At 41.2% G+C, this 11,853-nt stretch overlaps 1 protein-coding gene across 1 annotated transcript in view; it reads right to left on the reverse strand.

Annotated features, from left to right (window-relative positions):
• The window catches only part of LOC140070300 (vomeronasal type-2 receptor 26-like), a 54,502-nt gene extending 42,851 nt beyond the window's left edge, over nucleotides 1-11,651 (reverse strand). Inside the window, exons 1-2 of the mRNA XM_072116652.1 lie at nucleotides 11,556-11,651; nucleotides 11,242-11,306 (exon numbers count right to left, since the gene is read on the reverse strand). Coding sequence (XP_071972753.1) covers nucleotides 11,242-11,306; nucleotides 11,556-11,651 — 161 coding nt within the window. The remainder of the gene's footprint in view (nucleotides 1-11,241; nucleotides 11,307-11,555) is intronic.
• Nucleotides 11,652-11,853: the final 202 nt, after the last annotated feature.

Here is an 11,853-nt window from a genome sequence, read left to right on the forward strand (position 1 = left end):
GCAAGAAAAAAGTCACCCTACTTTGGAAAGGATAAATCCGATGAATACAGCTCTTAAAATTAAAAATATAAAAATAAAGGGAGAATTTTAATATTCTTACTTAATACTAAGCTCTGTAAAGCAATGATTACAGAAGAGGATAGTATCATATTGTGAAGGGGTTTAGAGGAGCTTGAAACTTAAGTGAAGAAATGGGAAATTTATTTTCACGTGGAGAAATTTGAGGTTCTGAATCAAGATCATCGAATTCAAAACCAAATGTATGTATTGTATAGGATGCGCTTTGGTAGAGGCAGGACAATCGGTTCTAACAGATTGATACACTGAAACAGATTTAAAAAGTTTCAAACACAAGACTGGGCTATACTTTATTAAGAATTTAAGACCAAAAAAAAGGAGAAGAAAACCTGAGCTCTAACCTGACTATATCAGGCAAATCTCCTAGTGGTGTTTACAGACCCAGACTTTGTGGTCACATCTATCAAATTCAGCTCCACGAGACAGAGAGACCCACAGTCTGTAGCTGATTGCATAGACATGTGGTCCAAAAACCCGAGATGGGCAAGAAATTGGAAAACCTACCCTCTCTCCAGGGCCCCTTTTATTCCAGCTTATACAATCTTTTCTACGAATTTGGGCACCTGTATTAGTTGGTGGATGAATTAGACTTGGTGCAGAGAACCAATGTCCTAACATAACTATGTCACAGGGGTCCAGCTCCTCACTTGTGCTTTTACCTTTTATCTCCACTACATTATCATAAAGACTTTGAAGGTTCAGCCCTGGAGCTTGGTGGTGGAACCCATAGTAACACGGATCCTGGGATTTTGATATGTGAAATGTCTTCCCTGTGAACATATGAGTTTCCTCTGAAAAATAACATTTCTACAAAGAAAGTGGGATCTGCCTGGACCTGTTATTTCTCTGTTATTATGAAAACTATGTGTTCTTCATATCAGGTCAAGGATGGTGCTACAGTTTTCTGTAGGATTTTCCACAATCTGGAGTTCTAGTAAAGTAATGATATAATATGCACATCCAGCCCTGGTCCCTGATATCATGTCCTCACACTTACGTTTCACACATAGAGAAGCCCCGGCCTTTAGTAAAATGTACAAAAGGAATAACCTCAAGGTTGACAGAGACAACTCCTCCGATCATAACATCTCCATCCTGTACATATTCATAATCTTCCCACAATTTCTCAATGTCTAGTCTACAGGCTGGAGCTAGAGTCTGCCCGGTGAAGATACAAGGTGACAGACACAGGAGTAACACACATAGCAGAGTTTTCAGTGAAGATGATTCTGTTGAAGCTGAAGATGATAATATGAAGGAAAGAGTAAAACATCCTAGAATAACAAGGAGTAACCCCGGAGCAGCTGCATTGAGTAATGTGGTGACTGACAGTAACTTCTGTAGCATCTTAGTGTCAATGCAGCCGGAGCTGAATCTCCCCACCTTTTATAGAGATTGCGGAGAACTGTACCACACTGCGCTCTAAATTTATTCTCAGATCTCATCTGTGATGTCTGGAAATGTTCTTCACTCATCAGAAATAGAGGTTACAATTAAAACAAGAATAAAGAAAACTAAATGGTTGAATGATTTCTTTAACACTTGCAGAGACAGAGAACATTTCCTGATCTTTCTCATGAAGGATTCTAAACTTTAAAAATCTAAGTGTCTAAGTGGCACCTGGTTTTCACCAGAGCCCGTTGCAAAGCAGGATGGATTTGCTGCGGCAGGGTACCACCTCACCTGAAATATGCCGTCCAGTTCTGGGCTCCGGTCCATAAAAAGGAGGACCTGGAGCTGGAGAGAGGACAACGAAGAGCCACAAATATTGTAAGGGTTATGGAGGGTCTGAGTTATGAGGAAAGATTAAAACAACTAGATTTATTTAGTCTGAAAAAGAGACGACTATGAGGGGACATGATTAATTTATATAAATATATGAATGGTCCATCTTTTTGAAGCCGCCATAATGGCGGTGATCTGCGGGTAAACACCCCCGATCGGTGCTTGCACCGACCGCGGGTGTTACCGGTAAGCTTTTGCTGCAATATGCAGCAAAGACTTACCGGCTATGGAGAGGGCTCAGCCCAAGAGCCCTCTCCATGCACCCGCACCCGGCATGTGACATACTGCTACGTCACATGCCGTTATTCGAATCGAATTTTCTCAGAAAACTTGGTGAACTGGGTCGAATTCTAATTCTGTCACATGATGAGACTAATGTTAAATGGGAGAAATTCAAATCTATCCTGGGTCATTATACTTATAAATTTATTCCAATAGGTAACAAGTATGGACGGGTGACATTACACCCCATGTGGCTACAGCTACAGGTAACAAGTATGGACAGGCGAGATTACACCTCATGTGGCTTATAGCTACAGTTAAAAGGGCAATTAATGATAAAAAGAGGGCATTCAAAAATATATATCTGATGGGTTAACTAAGGCTTTCAATACTTACAAAATACTTGCCAAAATCTGTAAGAAGAAGAAAAAAACTGCCAAAATACAAAATGAAAGACAGGTGGCCAGTGATAGCAAAACCAATCCTAAGAAATTTTTTAAATATATCAATGCGAAAAAAAATGGGTCAGAGCAGGATGGACCCCTTTATTCTGAAAACGGGGCATCGGTGACTGGAGACCAAGAGAAGGCGGAGATACTAAATGGCATTTTTAGCTCTGTTTATACGATAGAAGAAAGAACTTCTGATGGGGGAGGTGCCAGTGCGGGTCATGCATCCTGTAATATACTAGTCTGGCTGAATGTAGACATGATCCAATCTAAGCTCAATAAAATCAATGTGTGCAAGGCTCCTGGACCAGATGGGTTACACTCCAGAGTTCTTAAAGAACTCAGTTCTGTTATTGCTGTACCACTGTCTAAAATCTTCAGGGATTCCGTTATGTCTGGTGTGGTGCCAAGTGACTGGTGCAAGGCAAATGTTGTGCCAATATTTGAAAAAGGCTCTAGCACTTTGCCAGGCAATTACAGACCTGTAAGCTTAACTGCAGTTGTGGGGAAAATATTGGAAGGGTTAGTAAAAGACTATATACTGGAGTATGTAACATCACATGGTATAAAAAGTGACAGCCATTGAGGGGTTACTAAGGATGGAAGTTTTCAAACTAACCTGATCTGCTTCTATGAAGAGGTGAGCCGATGCCTGGATGGAGGAGCTGCTGTGGATATTGTGTCCCTCATAGACGCCTGATGGGTAAAATTAGGGCTATTGGTTTGGCAGGAATCATTTGCAAGTGGATTAAAAACTGGCTGAAGGATCGTATCCAGAGAGTTGTGGTCAATGATTCCTACTCAGTATGGTCACCAGTTCTAAGTGGTGTACCCCAGGGTTCTGTGCTTGGCCCACTGTCAGGATCTGAGGTAGTTGATCCTCTGTACCACCGTGAGCGATGGAGTAAGCCGACACCCGAGAGCGGAGTCTAAGTGGCACCTGGTTTTCACCAGAGCCCGTTGCAAAGCAGGATGGATTTGCTGCGGCAGGGTACCACCTCACCTGAAATATGCCGTCCAGTTCTGGGCTCCGGTCCATAAAAAGGAGGACCTGGAGCTGGAGAGGGTTCAACAAAGAGCCACAAAAATGATAAGGGGTATGGAGGGTCTCAGTTATGAGGAAAGATTAAAACAACTAGATTTATTTAGTCTGGAAAAGAGACAACTATGAGGGGACATGATTAATTTATATAAATATATGAATGGTCCATACAACAAATATGGTGGTAAGTTGTTATAGACTAAATTAAATCAAAGGATGAGGGGGCGGAGTCTGCATCTGGAGAAATCAAGGTTTAATCCACAGATTCAACAGGGATTCTTTACTATGAGAACTGTCAATCTGTGGAATAGCCTGCCTCAGGTGCTGGTCACAGGAGCAGAGCACAGCAGGGACATCAGAGAGCTCAGGCGCTGGTCACAGCAGGGACAGCAGAGAGCTTCAAGAAGGGTCTAGATGCCTTTTTTACACCTAAATAACATTGAGGGATATGTTATATAGAATTGTTTCCCCTAAATCCCTTCCTCATCCAATCCCTTCCCTTCCTTGGTTAAACCTGATGGACATGTGTCTTTTATCAACCATATATACTATGAAACTATCCTTAACTGATTTTGAAAGCCTCCATTTAAAACAAAGTTCACAAAGTGTGTGCCCTGTTTACTACTAGTTGGGTTTTCACAAGCCCTACATGGTCTGATTCAGAATACATAACCCAGAAGAAATTGATCCAAAGATGACCACTCCCCCACCACAGGAGGACAGTGAGCAGTAAAGCTAGACACCCCCTTCTGCCCCTACCTAATCTTACCCTAAGCAGTGGGTGACAACTAGTGGATTTTCCTTTCCTGCACCAAAGTGATAACACTGAGGCAAAAACTGGATAAAACAAACGCAATAGAATAGAAATATGGGTCAAATCCAATTGGACAATCGAGAATCTAAAGACACACAAATGGTCAGAAGACAAGCAATAAGTCAGAGAATTCAAAATACGCAAGTCCTGAAAATGATAGTAAGTTCCAAGGACGTCCTATAGTAAGCACTGGGAATAGGCCATGAGATATCAGATCCCCATTCCAGAAATGTATTGGACGGCCTTCCCGACCATCCAGGCTACCATAGGATGAATGTGAGTGGAGGAGGCATCTGTCACACGCAGTGAGTTAACCATCTGCTGTCCAGAACAAAGCCAACAGGATTGATTTCCAGCACCAGAGTCTGGAGGAAATTATTTAAGAAGCCAGTATGGGAATAAATGGAGTTCACACTACTGCAGGACAAAATGCACTAAAATTATAGCCCGTCTTCTGCCGTACTTTAGGGGCAAAGGGTAATGCAGAACCTGGGCACAGGATTTACATTACATATACAATATGCATGCATGTGTGTTAATTCTATAGGGTTAACCAACTTCATATACCGCTTTTTTTTTTGGACTATAAGGCGCACAAAAAATCCTTTGATTCTCTCCAGTGCAGCTTATACACTCACTGGCCACTTTATTAGGTGCACCATGCTAGTAACAGGTTGGACCCCCTTTTGCCTTCAGAACTGCCTCAATCCTTCGTGGCATAGATTCATCAAGGTGCTGGAAGCTCCTCAGAGATTTTGCTCCATATTGACATGATGGCATCACACAGTTGCCGCAGATTTGTCGGCTGCACATCCATTTTGCGAATCTCCCTTCCAACACATCCCAAAGATGCTCTATTGGTTTGAGATCTGGTGACTGTGGAGGCCATTTGAGTCCAGTGACCTCATTGTCATGTTCAAGAAACCAGTCTGAGATGATTCCAGCTTTTCAACGTGGCGCATTATCCTGCTGAAAGTAGCCATCAGATGTTACAGGGTACATTGTGGTCATAAAGGGATGGACATGGTCAGCAACAATACTCAGGTAGGCTGTGGTGTTGCAACGATGCTCAATTGGTACCAAGGGGCCCAAATAGTGCCAAGAAAATATTCCCCACACCATGACACCCCCACCACCAGCCTGAACCGTTGATACAAGGCAGGATGGATCCATGCTTTCATGTTGTTGACGCCAAATTCTGACCCTACCATCCGAATGTCGCAGCAGAAATCGAGACTCATCAGACCAGGCAACGTTTTTCCAATCTTCTACTGTCCAATTTCGATGAGCTTGTGCAAATTGTAGCCTCAGTTTCCTGTTCTTAGCTGAAAGGAGTGGCACCCGGTGTGGTCTTCTGCTGCTGTAGCCCATCTGCCTCAGAGTTGGACGTACTGTGCGTTCAGAGATGCTCTTCTGCCTACCTTGGTTGTAACAGGTGGCGATTTGAGTCACTGTTGCCTTTCTATCAGCTCGAACCAGTCTGCCCATTATCCTCTGACCTCTGGCATCAACAAGGCATTTCCGCCCACAGAACTGCCGCTCACTGGATGTTTTTTCTTTTTCGGACCATTCTCTGTAAACCCTAGAGATGGTTGTGCGTGAAAAATTGTGCGAGAATTTTTTAATTCCAAAAAAGTCGTAAAAATATAAAGAAAAACATGGGGTCCACCATAAGTGCTAGATGGTCATAGTACCCATTGTTAAAAAAATACATGGTAGCCGACCTACGAGTTTCGGGCATAAACTTGCATGTTGCCCTTATTCATGGTCTGTGTGCTTATGGTTAAGGCGTGGTACTTATGCTAAAAAATCAGGTGTGGTTGTTACACGGCTTTGGAAGACACGCGCAGTAGAGGAAGAATGGAAGGGGCGTTTTTTTTTTGTCATTTGTATGTAATTTTAAAAATACCCATTATTGTATAAATGTTTTTTTTTGTTGTGTGTATATATTAGTAGAAATATATTGTATCCGATCTATTATTAAGACCTTGTGGATAACGAGTATCTAATTTAAGGATCCGGTATATCTCTCTATTTCTTAATTTGTGTGTTCTGTCTCCACCCCGTGCTGGGGCCATGACTTTTTCGGTTGCTGTTATGCGTAGCTTGGATACATCCCCTTGATGCGTATGAATGAAATGTTTGGATAAGCACAATATGTTCTTAGTAATTGAGTTGTCAATTTTTGTGCCATCCCTTATGTGTTCAGCTATTCTGGTTTTCAGCGGGCGCATGGCGCTGCCTACATACTGGAGGTTACATTGGGTACATGCAGGTAAGTATACTACATACCTAGAGTTACAGTTACTGATAGTGGAAATACTGTATATTTCCTGCTTCTGGCAAGAAGAAAATAGTTTAGTAGGGGGTCATATATTTACATATATTGCACCTATTACCTCCACAGGGATAAGAACCTTTACTGGTTAACCATGTGGAGGGTTGGTGCATCTTATTAGTATACACTGATGGTGATGTGATGCCTCCTATTGTATTTGCTTTGCGTGCCACAAAACGACAGTATAGCATAGGATTCGTCATCTCCATGGTAGTCGTTGCTGTATGGCGTAGAAAAGACTTTCTGATCTGTATTATCTCTATTCGCTGTTGTTTTTTGTTGATGTATTAGCATTTGTCGATCCATTTTTTTTCTTCTTTGTTTGCTGCTGCATCCAGTATCTGTTTAGTGTAGTCCCTACTTGTTAATCTGTCTCTTATGTTTTTTTTCTTCTTGTTTGTATCAATGTTCGTGGCTGCAGCTACATTTTGCCCTTATAAATTCTCCAAGTGGCAGATTGTGTATTACATGATTGGGATGGTTGCTTTCCTCATGAAGTATGGAATTGCCACTAATGGGTTTTCTGTATAGTGATGTATTAACCGGTTAAGGACCGGGCCCTTTCCTGTTTTTTCATGTCCATTTTTCACTCCCCACCTTCAAAAATCTATAACTTTTTTATTTTTACACGTAAAGAGCTGTGTGATGGCTTGTTTTCTGCGTAACAAATTGCACTTCATAATGATGGTATTAAATATTCCATGCCATGTACTCGGAAGCGGGAAAAAAATTCCAAATGCAATGAAAATGGTGAAAAAACGCATCTGCGCCATTTTCTTGTGGGCTTGGATATTACGTCTTTCACTGAGCGCCCCAAATGACATGTCTACTTTATTCTTTGGGTCGGTACGATTAAGGGGATACCAAATTTGTATAGGTTTTATAAAGTTTTCATACATTTACAAAAATTAAAACCTCCTGTACAAAAATAATTTTTTTTATTTTGCCAACTTCTGGCGCTAATAACTTTTTTATACTTTGGTGTACGGAGCTGTGGTTGGTGTCATTTTTTGTGAAATTTGATAATATTTTCAATGATATCATTTTTAGGACTGTACGACCTTTTGATCACTTTTTATAGATTTTTTTAGATTTTTCAAAATGGCAAAAAAGTGCCATTTTTGACTTTGGGCGCTATTTTCCGTTACGGGGTTAAACGCATTGAAAAACCGCTATCATATTTTGATAGATCGGGCATTTTCGGACGCGTCGATACCTGATGTGTTTATGATTTTTACTGTTTATTTATATTTATGTCAGTTCTAGGGAAAGGGGGGTGATTTGAAATTTTAGGTTTTTTTATTATAATTTTTTTTTTTAAACTTTTTTAAATTTTTATTTATACTATTTTTCAGACTCCCTAGGGTACTTTAACCCTAGGTTGTCTGATCGATCCTATCATATACTGCCATACTACAGTATAGCAGTATATGGGGATTTTCTAACTCATCCATTACAATGTGCTATCAGCACATTGTAATGAAGGGGTTAAAACGAAATAGCCTCGGGTCTTCGGAAGACCCGAGGCTACCATGGAGATGGATGACGTCACGGGGAGCGGCGATCCCAGGTAAGATGGCGGCGCCCATGCGCCGCTATCTGTTTGAGGCTGCCGGCAGCTTTGCCGGCAGCCCACGCTGTAAAAACACCCGCGATCGGTGCTAGCACCGATCGCAGATGTTACCGGTAAGCCTTTGCTGCAATATGCAGCAAAAACTTACCGGCTATGGAGAGGGCTCAGCCCGTGAGCCCTCTCCATGCAGCGCGCCGCGACCGCCGCCGTGAATACACGGCGGGCGGTCGCGAACCGGTTAATAGAGGATAAGGATAAAGTACAGTAAATGACCAACATCCAGAGGTCCGTTTGTAACTAGGGGTCGGGTGTTCTTATGTAGGGGACCGCCTGTGTACATATATATATTGATTTCCAGGCAATTCAATGCAAAATGTATTAATGAAGGATAAGTTTTGTGTTTATATTAATACATAATATAGTAAGTTTATTGGTACATTATATAACAACACATGATGTGTGAGGATTAACCTGAAACACATTGATAGACAGAGAGATGCATGATGGACAATAGACAGGCAGTCAGATAGATGTTGATGTTGTTGATATTATATTTCTGGTTTGCGTTGCTCTCGGTTCTCTGTGGATAATGATAGATTTCTCTCTGACTTTTCTCTGGTGACTACACAGTTTATTCTGAATTTCTTGATGACTATTTTTCATGCTGTGTAATTACCCGAGAGGGAGGATGATGTCACCTTAATGACACCTTACACGGAGAACTTCACTGAATCCATTGTTAGCTGCTAAATCTGAGTGGAAGATCCCCGAGGAGACAGACGCTGTGAACAGAAGAGAAATCCATGAGCTCAACTTATTAACTTTATCAATGCTGAATGTTATACTGCATTTCATGGCCAAATTACTGTAGAAATTTAACATTTTTATTAATTCATTTCTCTATTACATTCTTTGTAGTTTAGACTTGTTTTGTTTTTAGGCTTACTTTTGAAAAAATAAATAAATCTGTAATGCAGGATCTGGAAAGGATTCACACATACACAATGGAAACAATGGAAAATAAGGCTATTTCCCTTCCCAACTGTCCCTACCTATTGCCCTTCCCTCCCTAAGTGGTAGGTAGACAACTAGGAGACTCTTTGCACCAAAGTGAAAAACACAAAAACAAAGAAAAAACTGTTCAAATATGGAAGAGTAATCGCCAGAACCGATATACAACAAAGAGGGAAAACAGGGTACAAAGTCACAAGGCAAAAGTGTAGCTTAAATACAGGCAGAAGGTTAGGAAAGAGACGCGACAGGGGAGAGAAAGTAGCTGAAAAGGTAAATGAATGGGAAATGAGGAGGAGGTGTAGGATAAGGAATGAATTGAAAGGAAGTATAACAAATACAGATTATGTTATGTATAAGGGAGATGATGAGAATTGTGGAAAGGAAATAGTAGTGATTGAGATTAAATGGAAAGTGTTACAATGAGGAAAGCATGAAATACAATGGATTGAATGAATAGAATGAATTTAGGTGAAATGGATTAAAATTCAATACACTAAGGTCAATGAAATAAAAGCAATGAAATACAATAATAACTAAGGAGCTAAAATGAAATTCATTAAAATTATTACATTAACCCATTTAGGATGCAGCCAGTTTATAGGCTATGGCTGAACCCACCCCATCTTTTGTAATCTGAAATGCATCTTTTCAAATGGTTTTAACTTACCAAAGGGATTTAGAGAAGTTTTTCTTTACCAAATAGTGTACTTATCAAAATTAAATGGTGAATTGTTTTGAAAAATTTGCCATTTTCAAAATTTACCACCCAGATTAGTTAATTAATTGCCCATATGTCTAATTTATGTTGTCATCATTTTTAAAATGTCTAGATATTTTATTTTGATGTCATGTGACTTAAAAATCAAACATTGGGTTTCCATTGTCAGGGTTCAGGGTAAGTGGACTGCCTGGACCACCGCACAGCCGACACCTGGGACCGGAGTCTAAGTGGCACCCGGTCTTCACCAGAGCCCGCCACAAAGCGGGATGGTCTTGCTGCAGGGGGGTATCACCAGGTCATTCCACAGGGGGCGAATCTTAGCTTTTACTAAGATAACTTGTTAACTAAATAGAGGTGAAATTTAGAATTTTACGATTTTATCAGTAAAACATTCATTTAGCCCTAAATTCACAAAATATTAAAAGTTTAAAATTAGCTACGGAGTCACCTCACACATGGATATGCTCTGCATGGATATTGCAGTGCAAGGCGCAGAAGGGAAGGAGGGCCATGGATTAGCCCCAGTTTAGTCCCATAGAATTTTAGTGTTTTTTAGTTGGATCATGGGCACTTTTGAAAGCTATAAAATATTAGTTTTACTGTTAATGTTGCCATGTAAGGGTTTACTATTTATGGGATAAAAATAATATTTCAGTGGTATGATTCAATTTCTCAAAATGTATTCACTTTTTTTGTGGGGGAAGGGGGGTTGTAAAAAAAAAAATCAACACGACTACACCAAATTTCTATATTTTTGCTTACATTTTACAAGTCGATAATTTTTATTAATGGTCTATATACCTGGTCGAGAGGTTGATTTTTTGTGGTCAAACTATAATGTAAAAACACTGTTTATATTTTGATGGTATTGAAAACTCAACATCAACAGTCCTTTTAAGATTTTGTTGGAACTGTTAACTATAATGTGTCATGGGCACACACATGCACCTCTGGGTTCCCCCACCACGGGCACCACAAGGTGCCTCCCTCCTCCAAGTGCATCAGCGCCGACTTTCCTGACCTCCTGCCTGACCACGAGTCTGATTATGCCTGCCGATTCTAAACCTCGCCTTGGCCACTTCTGCAAGCAATACTACACCTGTGGAGCCACCTGGTGGCATCCCGCAACAAGTCCAACCTACTTTTTGGCGGGCTCTGGTGAATACCGGGTACCACTTAGACTCCGCTCCCAGGTGTCGGCTTACGCCAACGCCCTCGGTGGTTCTGTGGGTTCACCAGTGGGTCCACCACCCTGATAGTAAGATCTGGCCTTAAGGTGAAAAAAGGAAAGTCAGCTCACCCTGATAACGTGGCTCATAGCACCTGGAACCATCCGAGCAAGGATCACTCCATCTTGAGAATAGTAAACTTGAAGAAAAGGAAAAGATCCAGGTTCCAAGTATGCAACAGGAAAACAATGTAAAATTTCAAGGCTTTATTCCATCACATTAAAATGAAAGGTATGGCCTCAGCAATCTCAACAGATTTCCATGCAGGGCCAGTAAATTTGCCATCTTACCGCCATCTTGCAGCAGTTATTGGCCACCCCGCAGCAGTGACAAGTGGCACCTTCCACTACAGCATCTTCTGCAAAACCCAGACTGCGTTTGTCCATGCCTACCAAGTATGACGGAAAGGCCAAGTTGTGCAGGGGCTTCATCACTCAGTGCTCACGGAACATCAAACTCATGCCTACACAGTTCACCACAGAAAGGACTTAGGTGGCATTCATGGTCAGACTACTTTCTGGGAAAGCTCAGGCATGGGCTACCCAGTCACTTCCAATTTCACCGTATTCCTTGCTGAATTCCGGTCCA

Source organism: Engystomops pustulosus, chromosome 7, assembly GCF_040894005.1.
Source record: "Engystomops pustulosus chromosome 7, aEngPut4.maternal, whole genome shotgun sequence".
NCBI classification, from domain to species: Eukaryota; Metazoa; Chordata; class Amphibia; order Anura; family Leptodactylidae; genus Engystomops; species Engystomops pustulosus.